General features: G+C 41.0%; 1 protein-coding gene across 1 annotated transcript in view; it reads left to right on the plus strand.

The window, feature by feature from the left end:
• The window catches only part of GPR158 (G protein-coupled receptor 158), a 175,340-nt gene extending 160,051 nt beyond the window's left edge, over nucleotides 1–15,289 (plus strand). The window contains exons 8-11 of the mRNA XM_042888777.1: nucleotides 6,126–6,264; nucleotides 9,852–9,957; nucleotides 12,277–12,423; nucleotides 13,180–15,289. Of these exons, the coding sequence (XP_042744711.1) occupies nucleotides 6,126–6,264; nucleotides 9,852–9,957; nucleotides 12,277–12,423; nucleotides 13,180–14,622 (1,835 nt within the window). The 3' untranslated portion in view covers nucleotides 14,623–15,289. The remainder of the gene's footprint in view (nucleotides 1–6,125; nucleotides 6,265–9,851; nucleotides 9,958–12,276; nucleotides 12,424–13,179) is intronic.
• The last annotated feature ends 11,023 nt before the right edge of the window (nucleotides 15,290–26,312 follow it).

A 26,312-nucleotide genomic window follows, 5' to 3' on the forward strand; every position in this document is an offset into this window, starting at 1 on the left:
GAAATGGATCCGGTTTTACAAACAAGCCTTCCTCAGCTTTCACAACAAGACTGGCTTTTTTTCTGATTGTTAGTCACTGCTCTTCCTGCCATGTACACCTCTTTCACAGTCTGCATCACCAATTCTGTGTGCAATCTAAGTTCCCCATCTCTAAGACACAGTAAATCTTAAAGTGTAGGGAAGAGCAACAAAGACAAGTGATGGCTCCTCTATGAGACTAAATGAAATGGGGCAATTCATTCATCTCAGATTAACTGCTTCTGTCAGTTTAATTTAAAATAAAGCATGCTTAGGGGTGATGGAGATTTTTTTTTCCCCAAAAAGTAGTGTGTTCTGTTTTTCTTTCTTCTTTTACAATGAGCAGTCAACATTGCTCAGTTTCTCTTTCTCAAAAGTAGTTGGAAACCTTGGTTTGAGCAGTTCAAATTGTATTGCCTCTTGCAGTTGCTTCACTGTTCTTTATACCTGCCTCATCACAAGTGAAAGCCAATAACCTTTTGTACAAAGTGTTTCTCCTAAGGAAACCAGTAACAGGTTGTCTCAACCACATGTTTGTGCATCAGTAAATTTTGTATTCAGATTCTTCTGCAAGCCATCTGTGGGAGGAGGAGGTCAGGAGAGGCTGGGAGATGCTGACTTCCTCTTGTTGGCAGCAGAATCCATTTTTTGTACAGCTTCAAATCTTTCCTGTCCTTCAACTATTTTGTATACTGTTGGCATATGCTTGCATCCTCTTTAAGATGTGAGAGAAGCAGTCCCACACTCAGCTTGCTATTCCTCTTCCACTCAAAAGAGGGTGATGGGGCACAGGTCAACTGGCTTTAATAGCAAGGGAAGGAATGAGCAAGGTCAGCACATCTTCTATAGAAGAAGGAATAATATGAAGGAATGAAGAAAATAAAGATTAAGAGATGGGGAAAGTGCAGAAATGAGGGGAGATCCTGGAGGCTGTCAGTCATACATTTCATGCAGAGAGACTCTTACAGAAGGACAGGTCATGCTCAAGTCAGTGGACATGTCTCCATTGCCAGCAAAAAGCATCTCTCATTTTCCTCAAACCATGTGATTCAGAGGCTGTGGGGTCAGCATGTGCCTGGCACTTGCCCAAGTGGGCTTTCAAGGCAGTCATTTTGCAATGTGTCCATTTTGCAATGCTTTTGGCTCAGTCACAGAACTCATCATATCTACGTAGAATGTGTTATATATTGTCTCACTGGCCAGGAATACAGCCCTGTGTGCTCAGTTCTGCTGCAAACTGCAACAAAAAAAAAATCTAGATTGGTCTCCAACTAGCAAGAACATTTTCTGAGATTGTGTCTGTGAAACATGGCTCGAGTGGTGACTTTTGCATTTGTAGAGGAGATCTGAGGCACGAAGTTAGAATCCAGTTCTCTTGCACGTGCTCAAGACCATTTTTTCCTCCTGCAGTCTTTTGCCTTATTCACTAAGCATCTAAAATGTTGTTTGCAATAAATTATACAGCTTTCTTTATTAATCAACCTTGATTTATCTCTGCAATTGCTCTGTCACATGCATTAAATGAGTCTGGTCTCCCAGGAAATGGTATAGTTAAGTGAAGATTATAACACACAGGAAAGCAATTTAAAACTGGATACGTGGTGTTCTAATTTTTGTGCTGTTCAAGCTTTAGAGATGCCAAAGCTCTAAAAGTAAGGATGAAGGACTTTCCTAAGGCCTCAAAAATTGAGTTTCACATTTCTTGATTTTCCATGTTTCCTTGTATGATTTTTGCTCATTCCACCGCTCCATGCAGTCAGCTGAAGTACTGGCTTCAGTGAGCAGTGAGCAAGGACATGGATGCTGGAACTCACTCATGTTGGGGCTGGGCAGGCAGGTGTGAGTCAGCAGCAGGTCATTCTGCATCATCTAAGTGAGGCCTGAAAGTTCAAGGCTCAGAAATGTCACAGAGGCTCTGGAACAGTCTGCCCAGACACTTGTGGATGCCTGGTGTTCAAGGTCAGGTTGGATGGGGGCCTGGGCAGCATTGTGTGGTGGAAGGTGTCCCCGCCCATGCAGGAAGGTTGGAAATGGATGATCTTTAATGTCCCTTCCAGTGTTCTGTAATCCTATGATTCCATGGCTATCTCTGGACACAGATGTGCCTTGTACTGGTTTTAAATATGAAAGAATAGTTGACAGTACAGATAACTGCTCGTTTAGCAAATCCTAGCAAATATGCTATCTCAGATCTTCGGGAAGTTTGAGTCAAGAAGACCAATCTGAGTGTATCTTTCTCTACACAGCAGATATGTATCACGTACTGTGGATATATCACTGTCGCTCATTCTCAGAAGGTGCAGAGTATGACCAGCGACCCAGGTAGATCCCAAGAGGACAGGCATGGACTGCCCCTAGTTGTAATAGAGTATAGGCTAGTCCAGTGTGGTGGCTAATGAAGCTAAGTGTTCCAAAATGTTCCGTTTTCTAACACCATGGGCATTACAAACAAAAGGAATGATCATATTTTTAAACACTAAAATATATATATAACCAGGCAGGTTACATATTTAAAGATTAATTAACTTATGCACATGGCATATTGAGGCCACATTGTGTTTACATTTCACCTTCTGTGTCTCTAAAGCAGTCATTTCTTTTCTTAGTCGTTTGTCAGTCAGAGATTTGCATTCGTCTGAATGCCTGGGTTGGACAGTTATAAAATAGCTACTGCAAGTTTTTAAATATTTTTTTACTTCACATTTCCTGTCAGGCAGGTCACTCAAGTAGGAATTCCCATCATTTTCCAGAAGCGGAAAAGAAGACACTTCTTGTGCTTAATAAGTAAAAAGTAATAAGTAATTTTTAAGCCTTATGATGAATCATATTTGAAGGACTAAGATTATGTATTTTGGACTTTGAATTTGGTCTTGACAGGTTTGCATTATCATAATACAACCCTTTACTTTTCAAGTTACTCTTCCAACACCAGGCTCGGAGTGAAATATTATTGAGCAAACCAGATTTTGTTCATTATAGATATTGTGTGCAAGACAGTCACTAATGTGCAAAGAGCAAAACTAGACAAAGACCTCAGAGGTAAATTATGATTAGGAGTCTTGCTCTTACATGTTTCACTATCCATCTATCTATCCAGCTATCAACTTAAAGTTAGCTACCTTAGCTATGTCATCTATAACAAATATATAATTATATTGGCTTGTTTTATGTTGAGAGATCAGAGAGACTGTGAAGGAAAATAATAGAGCAAATTTTTGTATCTTCAGATTTTCATTACAAAATGCTCTAGCAGTATGTATCTAATTATGTGAATACAATTTTCCCCCTCAAGCTCAACTTTTACACGATACATTTAAGCTGTGTAATTAGTGGTTTTGATAATAAATTGTTTTTCAATTAATATGTTTTGCTTGTTATCACTAACAAAATTATTGTTGTGTTGATTTTGGCAACCATAGGAACTGTTGTTTTACCTTGTGTTTTTAAAGCTATTTCCCATTTGTGTTACATACCAAATGTCTCACTAATTATTTTCTACATACAGGAATGCCCACTCTGCTCTAACTGTAAAGCTTTTATAAAAGCATTATTCATTAAACAATGCAAACTGCTATTGTACTCCAGTATATTATTGCTTTGAAATACCCTCTTCTTGTCTTAGGGACTCTATGTATGATCATGAAACTGAAAACTATGAAATCTGCAGAATTAATCAGATCCAAGGATCATTCGTTCCTACTTTCTGAAGTTCATTGTAATTCTCTTTACTATTTGTATGCAACTTATTCACTTTCATTTCTGTTATCTTGAAATTCTTTTTCAGTCTGGATAAATATATATATATTCCCGTAAATCTTCAGAGTTACATCAGATCTTGTTTTAATAGTAAAAATAAGCAAAATTTGACCCAGACTTCTTACTTTGTGAATACTTTCAGCACATATAGTTTTCTACATGTATTTTCATGCCATTAAAAGCCCAACATTTTCCAACTTTCAACTTCTGTTAGCACTGGTAACGGATCATTTCTACCAGTAAGAGACCTTCTCACTTTGGTTGTAGAAGAGGGAGAAAAATGAGCCATGTTCTTTGGGAATATATGCCTGTTATTTCATAATTAGTTTTTTACATTAACTGTGCAGCTCTACTGATAATTTCATTATTCCCTTATTTATTTATACTGTGGTACACTTTGGATAAAAGGCAAAATGAGAGGAAACAGGCCATGTGGAATGTTCTGGGGAATGCCATCTGAAATAAGGGTTTCTATTGAATATAGGACAGTAAAATACAGTAATTTGGCTTTAGCATTCTGTGAATGCATTTTCTCCTTTTCAGTTTCTTCTTAAATCAATACAGAGCAATTACAGCAATACACTTCATTACTTTGAAGAGCAATACATTTCAGTGCCATGACGCTGCATAAGCAAGATAAGTGTACTTAGAGAAAACGAAACTGATAATATTTGTAAAGGAACCTGATGTCTTATTGAAGCAAAATCCATATTCAGCTTGTTCAGAGAAGATTTAAGGAGCAAGATGGCTTGATAGGGAATTCCAGTGTAGGTGTTTTTAAGAAACTAGAATAATACATGGAATTCAGTGATAGCATGGCTTCTATCTATAGAAGATATTAGAAGATTTGAAACCAAAACCAATAACGATTGGCTGATCGCTCCCATACAGGCCAGTCACCAATCACCTGTTCTGTTACAGTACAATAACATGTATTTAGAAAAAGAAGTATGATAAATGACTGATTGCCCATTACATTGCATCTTGCTATATTTTTAATTTAATTTATTTCTATATATGTAACAAGTAGTAATTTAAGGCAAGGTGACAAAGTACAGAATTTCAGAAACCAACGAAAAGCTGAACGTGGAATTTTCCTTTAGTGCAGGCAGCTGACTGGATTCAATTCGGAGATGAGAGGCTGAGGCAGGGTTCAACTCACCTACCCAGATGTCTGAGATCCAGCTATTCAGGGTAGTCATCAGAGTGCTTTCAATTCTATGGAGAAGCATGGCATCTTGCCATGTTAGGATGTGATGCCTTGCACTGCAAAGCTGGCTGGCAGCTCATAGGCAGCAAGAAGACCACTGGCTGAGCTTAGTCCTAGCCCTTGCACAGAACACAGCGGTTAGTGGATTAGTTACAAAAGTTCAACAGGCCAAGAACAGTGTGTGAGTAACAATGGGATTACACTCAATTTCTGATGCTGGCCCAGGAATTGCAGGGATCTCTTACAGAACCTCACCTTACTGCTCAGGCTAAACCACTTACAGCCACGTCAGCCCAGAGTGCAAGGCACGGCACAAAGGTGCCAGCTGTATTCCTGCTACGTGTTTTTGTCCTTCAAGGGGAGGTTTTTCAAGGTGGCTGTGACGTGATTTCAGTTGTGTCAAAAGCGAAATGATATCACAGCAGAGCGTCTACAGGAACCTGCCGCCACAGGACTGGTGGATGCAGATGACTTAGATCTAACAACATAGTCTAAGCTGATGCTGACCTTTTCTTCCTTTATTCATTTTTCTTCTAACAGAGAGAGACACGTCATTTGTTATAATTATGTGAGGCCCTCAGAAGTGACTCATAATATTATGGGCACCAGCAAAATTAACTGTCATGAACAGTGGAAATTTTTAAACCCGAAATAGATTGTTTTATCTGAGTTACAAACCTTTGAAATGAAAATGTTGACTTAAAGACTTGAAGTCTTTAGCAGCACCAGTAGCTGCCTCTCCAACAAAAACCAAAGCTACAAGTAATCATATTTGTTATTTTAAGTAATGTCAAGCTTCTGTAGTACCAATTTGAAAAATGAGCAAGCAATTATTAGACATTGTCTCAAGGAAGAAATTATTTGATATTGCCTTAATAGTTTCTATATTGAAAATCTTTGCACTACAAGTGCAAAGATTCCTGATATGGAGAAAAAGTGGTGTTTAAAATTAAAACCAGATGTACAGTAACAGTATCTGAAAGAGTTTGAACGCCTATGTGTGTAGATATATACATTTATACGTCTATACTGTCTTTGTATAGATACTCACACGTGCAGAAGATACTGTAGTACTTCAGATTTCCTTCCTTTTTCATCTATAAAACTAATTGCAAATTATTTCTTCTTGTTCTTCTCACAGCTGAATTTTTATTCCTCTTGTGGGGTGTTTATCTCTGCTATGCAGTGCGGACAGTCCCATCAGCATTTCATGAGCCGCGTTATATGGCTGTTGCAGTTCACAATGAGCTCATTATCTCTGCTATATTCCATACAATTAGGCAAGTGATATGTGGATCTAGTAATTAGCTATTTATCTTTCAGGTTTCATATGGTGCAACATAAAATGGGTAAATGGAGTAGGATACTTAAGGAAAAGTCTCATAAATATTTATTAATATATATTAATATATTAATTAATCACTAAACTTAAAACTGTTCCCATAGAATTCAAGAATGTATCTGATCAAGTTGTTAATAATATATTTAGGGGTGGTTTTTTTTTCCATATTGCTAGCTAATGTGTCCTTTGAACAAAGTTCAGTACATGTGATAAACTAGACATACGAGAAATATTGTCAGTCTTGTATCACTTACACACCACTCACTGGTTTGTATCCCTAGAAAAGCAGCAGGTAAGAATGTTGGTTTATGTGAATGTGTCCTGGTGTGTAACAGATTGGCGAAGTGCAGCTGTATGTTGAGATAATTGCACTGGTTTGTGCATGAGGCATAGTGCTTTATATGCTGACTTAAAAATTGTTATGCTGTAACAGTAATATAAGGCATGTATTTCTTTGAAAGCTTAATGAGCTCAATGTTTCATATTTTAAATCTTTTTGTATTTTAAATCATATTTTAAATATTTTAAAACAAGCAAATAAGGGTCTTTGCCAGAGTGTATGAAAATTATCTTATCTGCCTTTCCCTCAGAGCACCTCCTACTAAGGAATTTGGAATAGCAAGACAGCATGAATTTCAGCTCATGCACCAGGAGATTCTTATGACTTTCTTGTTACATTCTTGCACTTATCTTTGCATCCTGACAGACCTTATCTACTCTGATTTATTTTTTTACACCAGTCCACTGACAATCTTCAAATACGCCTCTCACTTTCTAGGTCTGTATTGGAGCTCACATTTCTCTGTGCCTTCTTTATGTTTTCTTCTGTGTTGCAGCATTTTTCTCTGAGTAAAGACCAGCAAAAGAAAGAAAAGAAATCTTTCATCTCTGTTCCTGCTGGGTGCACTCTTTGCCGTGGTTGTAAAGTTCACTGCCCTTCTCAGGCTTGCAACTTTTTCTTTCCTTAATCTTCTCCTAACCCCATATCTTGCCATCCATGGACATTCAAAATCTCCTTGTTTACTCCCTAACACAAACATATGAAAAATTGTTTTAAAAATTTGTATTTGGTTGAAATGTTTTTCTTGTCATTCCTGATAGGGTAGGCGTAAAACTCAGTTACAGTACTTTTTAATTGCTTGCTACTAATATGGTACTTTTGAATCATCTACAGCTCGTATGGTAGCCTTTCAGTCAAAATTTTCCCCCAGTAATTAATGTTGTTAAACCATACTTTGATTCATGGTAGAAGATACAGCTCAGTGCATTAGAAGTATTTTTGGGGTGCAAGTTTCTTTTAACAGTAGGATGGAAGTAATCATCCAACCCTGAGGATTTTTCTTGGGAGGCACTAGGAATATGAGAAAAAGGAGAGACTCCTCTCTCTTACATAGGCCTGGTCCTGCTGGCATTTCTAATCAGGGCAGTGGTTTGCTTGTTTTCAGTAGCAGATTTACAAACTTTTTTCATTGTTTTGAAATGTTCCTACACTGCCTGATCTTAACGAAGCAAAGAATTCTGAAGAGATTTCTTCTGTCTACGCCTTCTTTTAGAACAAACGTAATGCAGTTCAGCGAAGAAGGCGCTGAAGGACTTGATCTTCCCCATTATCTGTTCCTTCACCCTAGGGTCTGCTGATTTTGTTCTTCCTTCTTTTTTAAAAAAAATGTACATTTAGTATTGCTTTCCTTTCTGCCACATGCTGATTTGCTGAAGAAACACCATGCATTTTTTGTAGATAGGAACGAACAGAATGCACTGAAAATAGAGTCCCTCCTGAGATGATGTACATATCCATACACACAAGTCTTAACCCGGTCTCAAGTTCACTTTTCTTTACATGCACTTTTTCTTGCTTCTGTTTTCTCTGCCAAGTTCTACATGTAACTGAAGGAGCTGCAGTGTAAGATGTTTTTATATTTGATGAAATCATCATATGATTTATATGGTATATCTGAATTGTCACGAAGTCGATAGCACTGGATTCTTGAAGTACACCCGCTATTATGTTGCAGCCATCCAGCCTGAAAATTCCTGAAGCTCACAGAAGATTAACGTGAGCACCAAATACAACCTTGAATTGTTCATGGTTGTTCTTTAAAAGTGTGATTCCCATTCCAGAAACAGAGGGTTCTTCATTACCTTCTGATCAGCATAGTATTACTTTTCTGCACTTTCTCTTGTATGATTGAGAAAAATTTTGATGGAAAAATTTCATTTAAATAGAAACTCTGTCTCTGCAATGATCAGGTACAGAGCTCTGTTAGTAACAACTTGCTTACATGCCACTAGCACATCTTACTGCCTCTTCTTTCTGATTTTCTGTGACAGTTCTTAACCCATCTGCCTTAGCCCTTTTCTGTCCTTGTCTTCTCCCTCATAAATAACCCACTCTTTTGTTACTTTCTCACTACTGTTGGTCCCAATTTTGCTACATTTGTATTCAAATCTGGTATTTCTGATATCATAACCAAGGTAAGCAAAGCTTTATAGACTGTTGTCAATACGGTTACATCAGGACTGTTGGCCTTGCAAGTTCTGCTCTCTCAAGGGCCTACAGCACTCTCTTAATTACCTGTGAAGTTTGACTGTCTTTCAGATGATGCCCTGCATCCATCATGGCACTATCTGTAGCTTTTTGCTACAGCCTATGTTTCATGCCAGACTGTTTCTGTTAACAAAAGCTTCTGCAAAATGTGCATCTGTGATCTTGGGTAAGCTGCAAATCTCACTTTGATGAGAATGATTTATACAAACTTGCAGATTACAAGCCAGTGATAGATCCATTCATCCATTGTACTGCTTACCTTTTATATCTTTGGGAGTCACTAAAGCAGAAAAGCCAAGCTGCTCTAACTGCAGTGCTTGCTCTACTCTTTTAGAAAGCTCAGCAGGAACTGCTTGTTTTTAAAGTTCAGCCAGCCATTTCCTAGTGTTTGCAGGGCTCTTGGACCATAAGCGGTCCTGAAATCAACACCATTTCTTTGTTCCCCACTGAAATGCAGGTCAGTGCTGTTCTCTTTTTGTTGGCTTATCAGCCGCACCCTGTAGCTGCAATCTCTGGACATCCTCTATTTACAAAGTGCACTGCAAAGTATCATAGTACGTGTTCTTACTTAACCTAAAACCAGCAGTTCACATCCTTTATGCAAACTGCCGTAACTCAGTTCATGCCAAAGGCTATTTACACTATCTGAAAAAAACTCCAGCTATGTAGAGTGAGAACACTGGAATAAGCAATGTCCTTTAAGACCTGTTGTTACTTTTATACTTTGTTTTGGCTTGTGTTGTTGTTTTTGTGTGTTTTTTTTCCTGAATTGTTTTGAATCTGTGGTACATAGGTAAAGCATGTGAATAGAATAGTCTGTGAATAGCATGTGAATAGTTTAGTCTGTATGAAATCACTGCAAAACAAAACCAGTTGTGCTTGGTCTTTCAGTGAAAAGAAACCTAAGGAACATTCAAAATGTTTAATAGAATGCACTGGAGAAAAGACAGTGAATTGCAATGCAATTCTTTTTTCAGATTCATTCTTGCTTCAAGACTTCAGTCTGACTGGATGCTGATGCTGTTCTTTGCACACACGCACTTGACTGTGACAGTCACTGTTGGGCTACTACTGATCCCTAAGGTATTGTGTTCTTTTTTTGTCAAGACCAGGAAGATAAGTTTGTCATGCAGAAGCAATTCTGTATAAAATTAGCAAGCAACTGGTAGAAAAAAGGAAGATGTAAAATTTGTCTAATGCCTAGAAGTGTATCTGATTTTTTTCTTTTATAAACTCTTACACATTTTGAAAGATTCTTTCTTCTGATTTTTAAAATTCCATAGATTCAAAGGACTTTTATTTTCAATTTAAACAAAACACATAAATGGATTTGATTCATGCAGGAAGGAAAAGATCTTGCCTAGTGATCCCTACTTCAAGTATTTGCTCGACTGGGCCACTGGCAGTGTTACCTGAGTTTGTGTGAAGGCCTAGAAAGACTAGCATGGACCGTTAAATAAAAGTGGGATGATGAGGTTAAACAGGCTATGAGATGGAGTGACTGGGACCTAAACCCAGCAATTGTCACTGTGTGATTATTTCACCCTAATGGGCAGATGAGCTCCATCACACAGCTCTGTCACTTCCCCTCCTCAAAGGAAAAAGGGGAGAAAATAGGATGATAAAGTGCTCAAGGCTTGAGATAAGGACAGGGAAATCATTCACAAATTGTCATCATGGGTAAAATAGACAGCATAGAAAGATTAACTTGTTACTAGTGCAGAGCGATGAGAAACTGAAAGTAAACTAAATACATCTTCCCTCCATCCATCCTCTGTTTCTTCCCCAGGATCAGCACAGAGGATCAGGGAACGGGGGCTGTAATTAGTCTATAACACTTGGTCTTGCCAATCCTTCATGGTCACTCTGCCCTCACTCTGCCCCTGCCCCACATGGGGTCCCTCCCACAGGATGCCATCCTTCCTGAACTGGTCCCACATGGGCTCCCCACTGGCTTCAGCTCTCCAGGCACTGCTCCAACACAGCTCTGTACCATGGAGCCACCCTTCAGGCACTGCTCCACACGGGTCCCCACAGGCAGCAGCTCCCCCAGCCCTCCTGCCCCACTGCAGGCTCCTTCCCATGGCTGCAGCATGGGGACATGCCAGTCCTGCATACCATGAAGAAACTGTCCATGCTACAGTGCCAGCAGCAGGGTGAGAAGATGAAAATGTGTGCAGGACACAAGAAGATGCAGATGACAGGATGCAAGGAAGAGAACAGAATGAGCTTTGGGCACCACTGCACAGCTTTCAGAATGGAATGATAAAATGCCAGTCAGCTCCACCTGCTTCTTGCACGAGTCTGTAGGATTTGAATGTAGCTTTCTTCTTGTACAGTACTCCAGCAAAACAAGTGGCTTTATAATGGCTCTTGAAATGACTTGTAACATTAATCAGAAAGTCAAGAATCAAAGGTAACGGTGAAGGTGAAAGTTGCAGAAAAGGAATAATGCTAGAAAGTTCAAGTTAATGTTTCTGTCCTTTCCTGATTTGCTGACAAACTCTCAAAAATAGATATATTAAACGTGCATAACCAGAGGACGCACTGATCTGGCCTTAATACTGCACAGCCCTATTTTTTTAATGACTCTACTAGTCTGTAGTAATAGTTTTATTTTCTATTTTTTATCCATTTTATCCATCATTACATGTGTTCAGAGATGCCTTTCCAGACTAGCCTAGAAAATTTGTTAACCTTTCTGAAACTGACTCATAACTAAGGATCAGGGTTTCCATTTTTAGTTCATTATCCGTGTAACACTGTACAGGCTTTCTTTCCAGTACCCCAAAGAATTCAGGGAATGAAGAGAAGATTCACAAGGTTCTGTTCAATTCATAAAGTCCTGAGGCGAGATAACTACATGGGCAATAGAATCACAGATGAATGAATCCACATGAATAAAAAAATAGCTCACACAACCTCTCTTTCCAGTTCTTAATAACATTTTTTTTTTTTTTTGCCACTCTGTCTATTCATATTCAGGATCGGGATCCGAAATGGGAGGATTACTTTCTGCAGGATTATCTGACTGCATGGAATATGGAATGTAGTTGTATGGTTTTAGCAGCCTAGTTGGCAATACTGAAAGAATATTCCCGTAAATTTGTCATATAAGCTTAAAGTGAATGCAGTGTAAAAAGGCACAAATAAGTGGCAGAATAAGTACAAAGGACTTTTCTAATGCAGATTTCAGAACCCTTAGTGGTTAATCCACCATTAATATGAGTTCTTCCATGCAGTACTGATTTTCTCCAGGACAGTAGTTACACCAGTGATGCCTATAGGTACTGAGGTTAGAAAATCGTACTAAATCCATTGTGGTCAACTGTATAATGAAAACTATTGTAAACTTCTGTTGTGCACTAATGGCAACATCTTTGTTCTGAATGCTTACTGCAGTTTTCACATTCAAGCAATAACCCAAGAGATGATATAGCTACAGAAGCTTATGAAGATGAACTTGATATGGGCCGATCTGGATCCTATCTGAACAGCAGTATCAATTCAGCATGGAGCGAGCATAGTTTGGATCCTGAAGATATTCGGGTATATATAACTAAATATCATTTATTTTGGACTAGATGATCTTGTATGTCCTTTCCAACCTTGTGATTCTATGATTCTATGATTCTATTTTCGAAAGCATTTCTTTCACATTGGTAAATTCTGAATCAGTTTGATTTTTTTTTGCAGATACCAAAAGAAACAAGTCAGTTAAGTCTCTCAGTGACTGTGGATTCTGGTCATGTGAAATATCTTGGAAAGAATTGACCAGCGTAAGGAAAAATTAGTTGTAGTAAAAGTCATACTGGAGGCTGAGGAGGAAGAAACTTCCACAGCAAAAGCCATTAATCAGTTTACGTAGTTTCTTTGGAGCACAAGCAGCATTTGGTGTCACTGTGATTAGTTGTTTGTACACAGATATATAACATATCATTTTGATAAACATGAGAAATAGAAAGCTGTGCTATTGCCTTCTTATGTGATAAAAGGACATTTCTGCCTGGAACTTGTCTGACTTACAGTTCCAGAACACAGAATAGCAGGAAGAGTCAATAGGAAAACTAACACCACAGTATTGTATGAATGTGTATTGGTTGTGCATGGTGACTGATATGCAGCCATGCAGGGTAACTGGTTTGTGCACTAGGGCTGAACTTAGTCTTAAGGTGGAAAAAAACTGGAGAAATGGCATATTCAAGAATTAGTAAGGAAAGTGGGATAAGATTAATGTCATTTTTAGGGGTGGTTGTTTGGCTTTGTTCTGTTCATACTATTTTTGCTATTTACTTTGCTTTACAGGATGAGTTGAAGAAACTGTATGCCCAGCTTGAAATCTATAAAAGGAAAAAGATGATTGCTAATAACCCGCATCTCCAGAAAAAAAGGTGCTCTAAAAAGGGCTTGGGGCGCTCGATAATGAGGCGTATTACAGAAATCCCAGAGACAGTCACTAGGCAGTGCTCCAGGGACGAGAAGGACCTGATGGAGCACAATGCTGTGAAAAGCACGGCTACGCTGAAAAAGCCCCCACAAGATTCCACAAGTTCTGCAAAGCCAAAAGAAGAGACCTTGAAAAACAGAGTCTTCTCATTAAAGAAGTCCCACAGCACTTACGATCACATCAGGGATCAAACAGGAGAGTCTAATAGCGTAACTGCAGAAAGCACAGAAGTTACAGCTGCTGAGAATTCAATTCTGGATTCCTTCACTGGTAACAGTTTAACCAAAAAAGCTGAAAAAGGTGAAGCTGTGTCCACTGAATCGGTCCCTTTGGTGTGCAAATCACTAAGTGCGCATAACTTAAGTGCAGATAAGAAGCCTCTGCATCCAAGAACATCTGTGTTACAGAAATCCCTCAGTGTTATTGCTAGTGCCAAGGAAAAGACTCTGGGACTTACGGGTAAAACACAAAGTCTAGAAGAAAGCGCGAAATCTCAGAAATCTCAGCAGAAAGGGAAGGAAGGCAGCAAAAAGCACTCGGCCACTGATAAAGGGGAGCACAAGGATTCTCACCGGAAGAACTCTACTCAGTCTGAGGAGACAAAGAAAACCCATAAGTCTGGCATTATGAAGCAGCAAAGGGTTAGTCAAACACCTGCAAATCCAGACACAGGCCCAGGTAAGACTCTGCACAAGGACACTTTCGACATAGGAGAAGTTTGTCCTTGGGAGATATATGACCAAACTCCTGGTCCTGTGCCTTCTGACTCTAAGATTCAAAAACATGTGTCAATTGCTTCCTCAGAAGCAGAGAAAAACCACCCTTCCCAGCCAAAGGGGAAATCTCATCATAAGCAGAAGATGCCTGAGGGCTCTCAACAGTCGAATCAGCAGAGCCCGCAGAAGTTGGAGGCGGGCACTCGGGAGGTGCAAGAGCAGCACATTTTTGAAAGTGATAAAAAACAGTTGAGTTCCAAATCTCAGGGCTCCCCTGGGCTGAATCGCGAGAACGTTAACAGATATGCACCAAATGTTTGTGGGGGGGAGCACGAGGAGCTGCCCCAGAAAGCAGCAGAAAACGTCAATAAATTGGTGGAACAAAAGAAAATTGCCTCATCTGAGGGAAATGTGATTTCTGACTCCCGTAAGCCAAGTGGTTACTCGCAGCAACCTTTAGCATCTCGAGCTGAAGTCTGCCCTTGGGAGTTTGACACACCAGATTTACCAAATGCAGAAAGAAGTGTAGCTTTATCAAACACCTCTGCTATAAGTGCAAATAAAACAGCAACACCTCGAAAATAAGAGGCTTTTGGACTGAGGAAAGTAGCAACACTGAGAAGAAAGACAACAGGAAAGACAAAAGGAACTTAGGCCAAAAGGATCTGAAAATTCCTAAGGAGCATCACTTAAAAGGAATCAGCACAACAAGTAGGAATTAAGCAAAACAAATTATTATTATTATTGTTATTATTTATTTGTTGAGTGCCAACAATGTGATTAGCAGTGCCCAGAATGTGGTCCCTGCTCCAAGGATTTTACTGTGTCATTGAAAGAAACTTGCCTTTCTGAAATCACTTCTCCTTTAAAAGAAAAATAAACAAAACACCAAAAGTTGGTAACAAACGCACACTGTAAATCTTAACAGAATTAATTCTGAATGTCACAGCTGGCTTTAACTTGCCCTTGGGACTTTAAGGATCCAACAGAAGTAGGGTGTAGAAAATGTCCTGATGGCAGAAAAGAGTATCAGTGAGCAGCTCTCAAAATGACGACTTTTCACTTTGCGTATTTAATCTCAATAGCACTGCTAACTCAATGCATCCCAAAAACACATTTTATATAATGGTTGCTCTCATTTTCTTATTACTATGTGTTTAAGTACATTGTTGTGTCTCATATTAAAGCATTCCAGATTGTATAATTTTTGCAAATACCTTTGATATTATGTGACACAACACATTTATGCAATCTGCGATACTTTTTTCTTATTGCAACTTAAAATACCTGCTATAGACTTTTTGTTTATGTATAGAATTACAGTAATTGTTCACTGGCTGTGGAAGCCAGTAACTCTCATTGGGAAATTCCGTTGGGGTTTGGGAATTTTTTTTTTTTCCTGTGATTTATATAGTGAACTTTTTGTTTTACTCTCTGTTATTTAAATTTATAGTTTGATACTGTATTATTCAGGGGTTTTATACACAGCAAGTTACTTGTTATGCACTTCCCTATTAATGCTCATAGACTTTGCTAATAGTGGAAATCCAGTCGTCTTAGCTGCATATTCTGGTAAGTCTTAGGACAACTTATCCGTTGTTTGTTACAAATTGGAAAATATAGTTTAAGAAACCAGAATACCAACTCTAAACATCCGTGAGGGTGATGTTGTTCAGTATTTTTATTAATCTTTATTAATGACATCTTTATTAATGACATCGATGAGGGAATTGAGTGCACCCTCAGCAAGTTTGCTGACAACACCAAGCTGAGTGGTGCGGTTGATACGGTGGAAGGAAGGGATGCCATTCAGAGGGACCTCGACAGGCTGGAGGGCTGGGCTCGGGTGAACCTAATGAGGTTCAACACGGCAAAGTGCAAGGTTTTGCATTTGGGCTGGAGGAACCCCAGGCACCTGTACAGGCTGGGAGGAGCGGTCCTTGAGAGCAGCTCGGCAGAGAAGGACCTGGGGGTCCTGATGGACGAGAGACTGAACATGAGCCAGCAGTGCGCTCTGGCAGCTCGAAAGGCAAATGGGATCCTGGGCTCCATCAAGAGAGGGGTGGTCAGCAGGGACAGGGAGGTGATTGTCCCTCTCTACTCGGCTCTTGTGAGGCCCCATCTGGAGTACTGTGTCCAGGTGTGGAGCCCTCAGTACAAGAAAGACACTGAGATTTTGGAAAGGGTCCAGAGGAGGGCGACTAAGATGATCAGGGGGCTGGAGCACCTCCCCTATGAGGACAGGCTGAGGGAGTTGGGCTTGTTCAGCCTGGAGAAGAGAAGGCTGCAGGGTGACCTCATTGCAGCCTATCAATACCTGAAGGGAACCTACACCCAGGAGGGGAGTAAACTCTTCAAAAGGGCTGACAATAGCAGAACTAGGGGAAATGGATCCAAGTTGAAGGAGGGAAGATTTAGGTTGGATGTTAGGGGGAAGTTCTTTACAAGGAGAGTGGTTAGGCCCTGGAACGGGCTGCCCAGGGAGGTTGTGGATGCCCCGTCCTTGGACGTGTTTAAGGCCAGGTTGGACGGGGTCCTGGGCAACCTGATCTGAATGTGTATGTTTGGTGGCCCTGCCAGGCAGGGGGGTTGGAACTACATGATCCTTGAGGTCCCTTCCAACCCGGGTGATTCTGTGATTCTGTGTGATTCTGTGATATTTCATACTGGGCATATCCTACTACATGAGACAGGCAAGAATGACAGCGAATATACCCCAGAAATGATGACCTGATTTACTAAAACTGGACAACTCTGGGAAATTTATCAGCTAGCTAACAACAGTTTACTGTCTATCTCTGTTGGCAAACCTCCAGAAACTGGCCTTTGGAGATACACGTCAGGAGAGAAGTCCGAAATATTACTCTTCCCTATATTGGCAGTGGCAAGAGATAGTAGGAATGAAAATGATGAGCATCTCTCTCCCACTCTCCAAATGCTTTTGTTTTAATTTACACATACATGTATGGAAACAGTTACTGTTTTAATATAGCGCTCATTTTCAGTAATGGCTAAAGCCGTCGTCCTGCATTTGGCTTAATTCAGTTATGGCCCATTTACAACTATGAGTCTTGGTGCAAAAACACTCATGGTACACCACCAGGGCCTAAGAGGTATCACGGAGAATCTGTGTACTGCTAATAATAAAAATTAGGTTCCACCCTCACCCATCTAAATTTAGTACCAGTGAAGTGCTATTCAGTGGAATTGGCTGTACAAGGAGTACTCCAAAATAAAGACAGCTCAGTCCTAAAGAACTTGTGCAATCTGAGAGAAGTGATGGGATTCGCTGGAAGATGAATGAGGATGATTGAATAGAATGTGTTGTTTAATATATATATATAATATATATAAAATAGATATTTATATATGTTTAATATATATTTAACTTGTCATATCTAATACACACATGCACATACACGTATGTAGTATAAACTGATTTTTGTGGCATCATAGAAAAAGTGGCTTAAGATAAAATGTGATGATTGGAGGGACTTAGATGAGCTAGGCATGAAGAGGACATTTTTTGTCCTTTGAAAAAGACAGAAGAATATGGGCATGTCTACACTAACAGCTAGGACAGATCTTCCTACTGCCTCTGCTGAGCCCAAACCCGGAACATACAGATGCTGAGCCAGCTGGAGACGAGTCAGCTCAGGTCTCGGTGCTGTCTGAACACATTGGCCTCACTCATAAATTCTGTCAAGACTCAGAGCTTGTGAGCTCCAGGTTATGGTGGCCAAACTGCCACAACCAGCCTGGCAAGGTGGGATGGTGCTTTGTTCCACCATGGGGACGTGCCCCCTGGGCAGTCCTGCCTCTCCCAACCCTCTTTTCTAGGGTGCAGTTACGGCCTAGATCTGGTCTCTGCCTTCAACACACGTCTTCTTGCCAGGACTCTGATTTGGCCATCTGTGCACATGTTTTGCCCACACAGTGCCAGTGGTGTTCCATGTGCAGCCCAAATCCAGCTTGCTACTTATTTTGTAAAAGGATTGAATTCAGAATCTACATGCCCAACTTCCCCCTTCCCCATCCAGGCATTCACAGAACAACTTCAGTGGGATTTGATCAGCTGGAACAGTTCCCTGTACACTTCCCTGCGTGGGAAGAAATCCATCCTGGGAACGCTTTCAGGGAGTCCTGCAGGTGCACGCTAACGCTCCCCAGATAGATGCACATCTTCAAACTTGTTGAGCGTGGTGACAATACTTGAGAGTGGAAGAAGATCGTGCAGAATGACCAGGAGGTGATTGGGGAAGGAGAACAGTTTATGGCAAATTGTCCTTCCAAACAGAAGGCAGTGCTTTGTTGAAGCCAGGCGTTGAGATTAGAAGTGGACATCTGTAAGAGGGTCATGAAAGGAGACTTTTGTACATCCTCACTGCCTCTTCGAGACAGACGGTCAGCAGGTGCCAGTTCTGATGCCTGCAGTTGTCCTCCCTCCTTCACCTCAAGGAGGCTGCTGCTTGGAGCGTGGTGCAGCATCCGTAGGGCACCTGCCCCAGCCGTGTGGCACCGCTGTCCCTTGCAGCACTGAGCCCTTCATGTATGGCTGTGTCTGAGCCACCACTCTGTCTATGATTCCTTGTTCATTTTGTTTTTCCTTTCTTTTTGAAGACAACCTCACTGGAAGTACAGAAGCAAAGTGCACTCCTTAGTTGGGTTAACTCAGCCCAGCTGCACTGGCCACAGCAGAACAAAGGCTGGTTGACCAGGGAAAGCACTGGCTTGTGTATTCTGGTTTGGTTTGGTTTTCTTTCATCCTGACCCCTTCCTTCACTTCTTAAAAAATGGCTGTTATGGTTCTTTAGGCTTGTTGTAGTCATACATCCTGACTGGTACAACTGGAGAACTTTCCTTCAGAAAGCAACAAAGCTTTAGCAACTGATATCTGGGCTACAGATTCAATTGCTACTTTAGATTTCTTTGCACTTAAGAAAGAGGGGCCAAACTTCACTCGACTACTATATTTCACTATGATGCTGCTAGAAACATTGCTTAATGAAGACATACTAAGTTAGACATAAATAATGTTCTGTATTTCATAGATTTTTCTCCACCAGCATATATTGGCTAGATTGCTTAGTTGTCTTTTTCTGGAGTTTCATTGTCATTACTCAGCCAAGAGAAGTGTGACTCTAGAATTAAGATGTTTTCTAGCAGATCTGTTAAGAGAAAAGATAATAAACACTAAGGTCACAAACATTTGCTAGGTTGTCCTTTTAAATGCATGTGCAAGCTGCATTTCTCCTTTATTTCTAAGCCATGGTTTATAAATAAATTTATACCAACCTTATTAGACTTGTATAATTTATGCAAGATTATATGCTTCAAAATAAAAATCAGTACACGCCTATCATCAGCTTTGGTGGCATCATAGGCCTGAAACCAGACAATACTTTTATATTTGCTCTCCTTAGGCTTTTGCATGCATATGACAACAGGCAGGCCTGAGAAAACACTGCCTTTTGACTTTCAACATTTTAGCTACTCCAAGTTGTAGAGTACATAAAGCTGTAAGTCTCTTCACTTTATAACGTGATTCTTATAACAATGTTATCTGGCTACCAACAGCATCCACCATGAAATACTTGATAGATTTATGTTGTAATGTGTTGCAGCATGTAAATAATGTAACTTCTCTGCAATAAAGCACATTTATATGAAATCTGTCTACAGCCTTTTGGGTCATGAATCTTCTGAAGTCATTACTGATCCAAACTAAACTAATAAAGCACCATGAACTGGAAGTGAACTTTACAGCATCTATGGTCTGATCACAGCATTAGCATTTTCAGGAGTTTCCACACGTTTCCTTGACATCAACCTTTAGACCATGTACTGTGTTCAGGATTTCAGGCTAAGGAAATTGCATGGCCAACAGCTCTCTTTCCTCATTCACTGCAATTTAGAGGAGAACTGTAGGATCTACACTACGTTCTCTTGAAAGTAATAGCAACTAGAGCACAAAAGATTAGGAAATAGATGGTATTTCTTGATGTCATTGTAGAAGTCTGTAGGCCACCTGTACTGTATGTGTGCATGCGTGGATTCCTCATCTAATGTGTATATATGTATGTAAACAGATAGAAAGGTAAAGATGTTCAGAGACAGAGAACGGCTGCAGTGTGAACAGTGACTGCAGAACAGACCAACTGCAGCTTGTTTAATGTGGATGGGAGAGTGACTGAGGTAGTGATGAGACCTACATACAATTACAAGTGGTCTGAAGGTGATTAGGAAACTGCTATTTGCTGGTTTTCACCATCCAGGAATTACAAAACACCCGTGGTGACCTTCATGCAGCAATTTAAAACAAATGAAGTCTTTCTCCACATACACTGTAATTGTGAAGCTAATTTTAACAAGTTGCTGTGGATACCAGGAGTTCAAACAGCATTAGGCAGGCCCTGGAAGAGAAATCCATCAAGATGCTTGAAAACAGGATAAAAACTCTTAATGTGCAGGTTGTTGAAGATTGTGTAGTCACCCTGGTTTCTTTCCATGATCGTCTACTACTGGATATGAGGCTAAGTGAGCCTTTATTTTAGAACACCCTTTACACGTTCTTATTTTTGTGTAAATGTAGATAGTTAGGCTTAATTTATTTTTAGTTATCAGACCTTTTTTAATTAATGTCCCATTATTCATGTAGGAGTTCTTGTAGTTTTTGGCACTTTCTCATTGCTTCCTAGGGTTGAACCATTGCTGTTTCTGTAACTGTCCTGAGTCATGAAATCCAGGAGTGTTGGGGCCATGAGTGGGAGAGGAGAGGAAGGGAATTATGTGTGTTCAGTGAACGAGCTGTGCACAAGTCCTTTACAAGTAAGAATTCCATCTATCAGGAAAATGAAGCCTGGAAGTTTTCCTCTGAACCACTTGATGGTGCTCGTCCCAAAGCTGGGGGTCTTGCAGACACAGCATGGCATAACCAACAGAGGTCTTCTGAGCTCCACTTCTCACACTTCTCGTCTTCTAAAAGTGAGTACAAGAGAGAAATGGACTTAGTGGAGAGAGTGCAGTGTGGCCGTCAAGCTGATCTCCTGTGAGGAGAAGATGAGAGTTGGGACTGTTCAGCATGAACAGAAGGAGGCTTGAAGGGGATCTCACCAATGTGTGTAAATCCCTGAAGGGAGGTGCAAAGAGCACAGTGGTGCCCAGTGCCAGGACGAGAGGCAGTGGGCACAAACTGGAACATGGGATTCTGTCTGAACTTCAGACCTCAAACATTCTGTAATTCTGTGAAGAATGACCAAAGTGTTGTGGCTCGGGAACTCTTCAGAAATGGATTAGTGACAGATGGCCTCATAAGACCAGTACAGAGTATGCACACACACATGCACAGTGTGAGAAGGAATGAGAAAGTCCAGGTACTTGCATGTGTTCTGGTTGAAATTTGATGAAAACTGTAATTTATAGCTGTGTTTTCTATGACTTCTGTGCTTTCATTGTAAGATGGATTTGACTCTAGGTAACTAAGGCTGTCTCCACCCTTCCTGGAGCAGATGGGATTGTTTGGCGGGGATTCCCCCAGCACAATGCCAGTGCCCTGAGGAGGGTATCAAGAAGGCTGAGATGGGTTCTTCACAGGAAGGCAAGGTGGCAGTGTGTTGGAAACACTCAGTCACAGCTTGGACCAGTGACTGAGCACCTGGCAGGGAGGAAGGGCCAAGCCCAGGGAGCTGAGGTGCATGCAATGCTCCTGAATGACCAGAAGGGGTGGATCCTGGCTCCATGCCTTCCCTGACCTCCTTTAAGGGTTCGCAGTGGATGCAAGGCTATCCTGCTGGAGATCCCTGCATCCCTGAGGTCTTCTGAAAGTAAGCAGCTTCTTTCCTTAAATTCTATGCTCATGGCTGTTGCTTTTGAGCAAATCTGCAGAGCTGTAATTTCAAGCTGAACACTTCCTTTTTCTTTTTTTTAATAAGTAAAATAGTATTTTTTTATAGGTTAGAGCAATTTTTTCCAGTTCTAAAAGAGCTAATTTAACCAACTCGAAAATGAGCTTTAGCATGCTGTGAATTTAATAAAAGATACTGGGTAATAATTGGTTGTTTCCCTTGCTGAGGCCTTCATTGTGTTGTGGTATTCAATCTTCTGGTTCTTCAATACTTGAAAAATTGAACTTTACCTTTCCATCCACGCAGGTGACTTTTCTTTACTCATTTACTTATATGTTAGCTCTTTTAGTTGCTGAAAGCATGCAAACAAATCAGGCACTGAACATTTGACATCAGATTGCTGCTTTTTATGGTTCTGAATATAGGGGGTGGGCCTAGTTTTTCATTTTTCCCAAAGTATGGGAAGGAGTACATTGTACCCAAAATAGCCATATATTTTTGAAATATGCATTTATGATCTTCTGTATAATACAGATATACATATTGTATGTACAAGTGTACCAACACGAATATATGGCTCATTTAAATGCTTATAGCCGCTGTTCATAGTGCACATAAACAACCTGTTTATCTACGTGTTGATTTATGCAGAAGAAGAACTGTGGTGTGATTCATTTTTCCACTACAAACAAATCAACACAATTCTACTTGCAAAATGAAATGGACTGTAAGGTTTGCATATGAGAAATCACTCCCTAATCACTTTATAAACCTCTGAGGACACAGCCGTGAGCAAGTGGTGCTGCTGCTGCCTTTCCTGGCTGCTGCTCTCTGCAGGATGAGGACAAAGAGTCTGTCCTGACATTTGTTTGTTTGTTTATTGTTCAAAATGGCCCAAAATTTACAGACTTACAGCACAAGAGACCCACAAAGTCAGCACGAGGCCCTGCCCCTGCGCAGCCTCCTGCAGAAACAGGCTCTGCTGCTCAGCTGGGTGCACTCATGGCATGGGAAACTGTTCTGAACATCTCATGGGACCACATGTGAGCTGAATCCAGAATGAATGCATTAAGGACTACCAGGAATGAGAACTGAACAGGAGGGGAGGTTGCATGTTTGACACCATAGGTGCCTTGTCAGCAGGACTTGGATGGATATACCACAGACTCATTTAACAAGTCCATTAAATGCACTGAGCTGTGTTATGTCAGGATCTGGCTCACATTTGCATCAAGGAAACTGAAGCACAATGTCAGCAATCCTCAGGGTACAAAACTGCTCAGGAACAAAGAAATGTTCTTTCCTTGCCCTGAGAGCTGCTACTCGCCATTCACGTCTGTCTGCCCAGCAGGGGACCGGTTGGCTGCCTTCAGCTCTTTGCCACCTTGCAGGTAGTACAAAAGCTTTGACTTTTCATTAGAAATGTCACCGTGGCTTATGCTTGCTTTAGCTTTCTTTTCATCTGGAGGCCAGAAGCATTGTGCTGCAAACTAAAGCTCTTTTCAGGTTTTGCTCCTGGCTGCTCAGCTCCCTTTGATTCCTCAGAGTTATTTTCCCAAGCTGAAGTCCTGCACTGACAGCAGCACTCTTCCAACCCTCTCCAAGCACCCCATTTTATTTTCACATCACAGACCACCATGCAGCTCAGAGCCTTGTTGGCAAAATATCTCCTCACAACCCCTCAGCCAGAGACATTGAGCTCCTGGAGTAGTACTTGGTAAGCCACCCAGGGAGGGCTCCTCCTTACACAGGCACTGGCTTCCAGGCTCCCCATGCCTTAATTTTCCATTATCAGCATAGGGATGACGTGACTGCTTCTGAGAGATGATAGGGAGGAGGACAAAGCCAAAATCTTACCATCTTCAAATACTGGTGATGGCACTAGCCAACACAGGCACGGTGCTGCTCCTCACCTTTTGTGCTGCAATGAATTTATGTAGTGCCTAATGGCAATCAATATCAATATCAACCAAATGATTTACAAAAGACAAAAATGTAGGTGGTGATCAGTTTGCAGGTTATGGAAGCTTGGTGAATGTCAGCAGTTCTGTACTATGTGAAATTTCCTCTTGGCACTATCACTTTATAATCTGCAGTTCTTAGTGAAACAGAGAAAACCAAACAAATCAGAAGCTGACCTTTTCCTGCATTAAAGTTTTTGTAGTCTCTGAGCTGTTCAAACGTGGGAGATGAATACTTACTGGGCTTTATCACCAGTATTAGAAGTCCTCTGGAAGCTCCCATGCACACCTTCACAGATCGCAGGCGCCACAGCAGCATTCCCATGTACACACAAAGAGCGAATTAAAAATCCTCCTTCCTCCTCCAAGTACTATCCAAATGTCACAGGGATGTCTTGGCTGTTTGTGTCTCTGGTACATCTGGTACAGTTTGGTGTATCTGTTTAATTCCAGCATTCTGCAGAGCCAGGTACGTTCAAAGAAATAATATCAAAGTCTGTTCTTTGCGGCCTTAACTACTACAGCTGGGCTTCGTAAACAGGGCTGGGTGTGCTCAGAAGAAAGTGAATTTGTGGCAGATGTGGAGATAAAATCTGCTGTGAAGACCCTGTTAATTTATATTTAATGTCACCACCACAATGTTTGTGCAGTCAGGCAGATCCTGAAGAACTCCTTAAGTACTTCTGATCCTCCCTTTGAGCGTTCTCTGTTGATCTCCTTCCAGAGTTTCCTTCTTCCCCCTCTCTTACAAAGGGGATCAAAACTAGCTCATTTAGCCACTATCACAGCCCCAGACATCTCCCAGCACAGGTGTGCCCTGGGCTTTAGAATTACATTCATATGCTTGGTGTCCGGCTGTTGCTCTGCTAATTTGAGCTGTTCACCTCTAGTGGGATTTTTCAGCTTTATCTGTTGCTCCAGAGTAGGACATGGGAAGCAAAACTGATGTAGAAGCGCTGGGCATGTTGGTGTTTCCAAACGTGCCATTTACCCCCCGCTCCCACATACTGCCAGTGGTTTCCTTCTCTATGGCTGTTGGTTTCTCCACGCTTTGTTGTGCACATGGAAGCTTTGGGTTACAGTTTTCCTCTGCTTCCTGCACAAGTCCTGCACTTCTGTCTGTTAAACGCTGATACTTTTCCTATGGTTGCAGTTTCAAAGTCATTTCAGTTGTCCAAGACCACCTCCTCACCCCAAACATTCACTGTTCCTGACCCTGATTTCTGCTCTGAGTTCTCTCCACTGACACACATTTTGCTCCAGACTCCATGTGCAGCTTGACCAGACCTCCCCATGTGCCTCACCCCCTTTGTGGGGGTGAGCACCAGAAGGCAAGAGTGCCAATGCTATTACATTGATTGAGGTTGTGTACAAAAATGTGCGTACATAAAGAAGTGCTGGGGTTGTTTGTTTGTTTGCTTTTGGTTTTTGTTTGGTTTGGTTTTTGGTTGTTTTTTTTTGGTTGGTTGTTTGCTTTTCAGCCTTTCCAGTCTGGGATTGTGGGAACAGAAGGAGACAAAAGCAAAAGAGAAAGCATGGCGATGATCATGTGAGTATATGAACGCATCTCTGACACACAAAATCTGTATCTGTCACTTTTCTAGCTGTGTTTGCCAATGAAGATATTGTGTAAGATTTGTTAAGGCTATTTCCAGGCAGGGTTTTTTCAGCATTTTTCTATGGATTCAGGAGATAAGAGATCAAAATAATTTATAGAGATCAAAAGAATTTTATTGACTAAAGGCCGTGTATATTCTGACTATTTTATAACAACTAATAACCTCTATCATCATGTAAGAAGACTCCATGCTTGTTTACATAAAATGCAAATTCTTAAGGGATCTGGTTTTGTATCTGCCTTGCCAGTAGCATTCTACCCCCGTGTGCTGACTGCTGCTTCTTTCTGGTCCATCTCCTGAAACTTTGGCTTTCCTTAAAACCATGCTGAATCAGTCTTGGCTGTAGAGACAGCTGTTCTGGTGGGCAGCTGGCTGGAGCAGGGGCTGTGGTGCTAATAAATGCGTTATGCTAAAGGCTACTGCCTCTGCTGCCATTCTGTTGTACCTTCAGGACCTTTTATCCTTCAAGCATTTTGGGCTTTGAATTAAATGCTCCCTAATTATTACCAGCAGCAGGAGGAGTCCCTTTGCTGTGCTGCTGTTTCCCCCACCACTGTGTGACAGCCTGAGGTTGTTCACACACTTGGTTTTCTCCAGCCCTCTCTGATGACCAAGTCTTCTCCTCTATCCTGGCTCATCCCAACCAGATCAGCTTTCTGGCTGAGCTGTACCTCCCTCCCTCCCCACTGCTTTCCAGTGTATTTAACCACTCTGCTCCAGGGCCTGCAGCCACCTTGTCTGACCCCATGGATGTTTTCCTTTAGCAGGTTTTCTCTTTAATGGGACACCTCCTCCACACAGCCCCTGTCACGGATTTGACCAGATCAATCTATGTCCGTGACAGGGGCGAC

Source organism: Lagopus leucura, unplaced genomic scaffold (assembly GCF_019238085.1).
Source record: "Lagopus leucura isolate 7727_CA_CO unplaced genomic scaffold, USGS_WTPT01 Super-Scaffold_100157, whole genome shotgun sequence".
Lineage (NCBI taxonomy): Eukaryota > Metazoa > Chordata > Aves > Galliformes > Phasianidae > Lagopus > Lagopus leucura.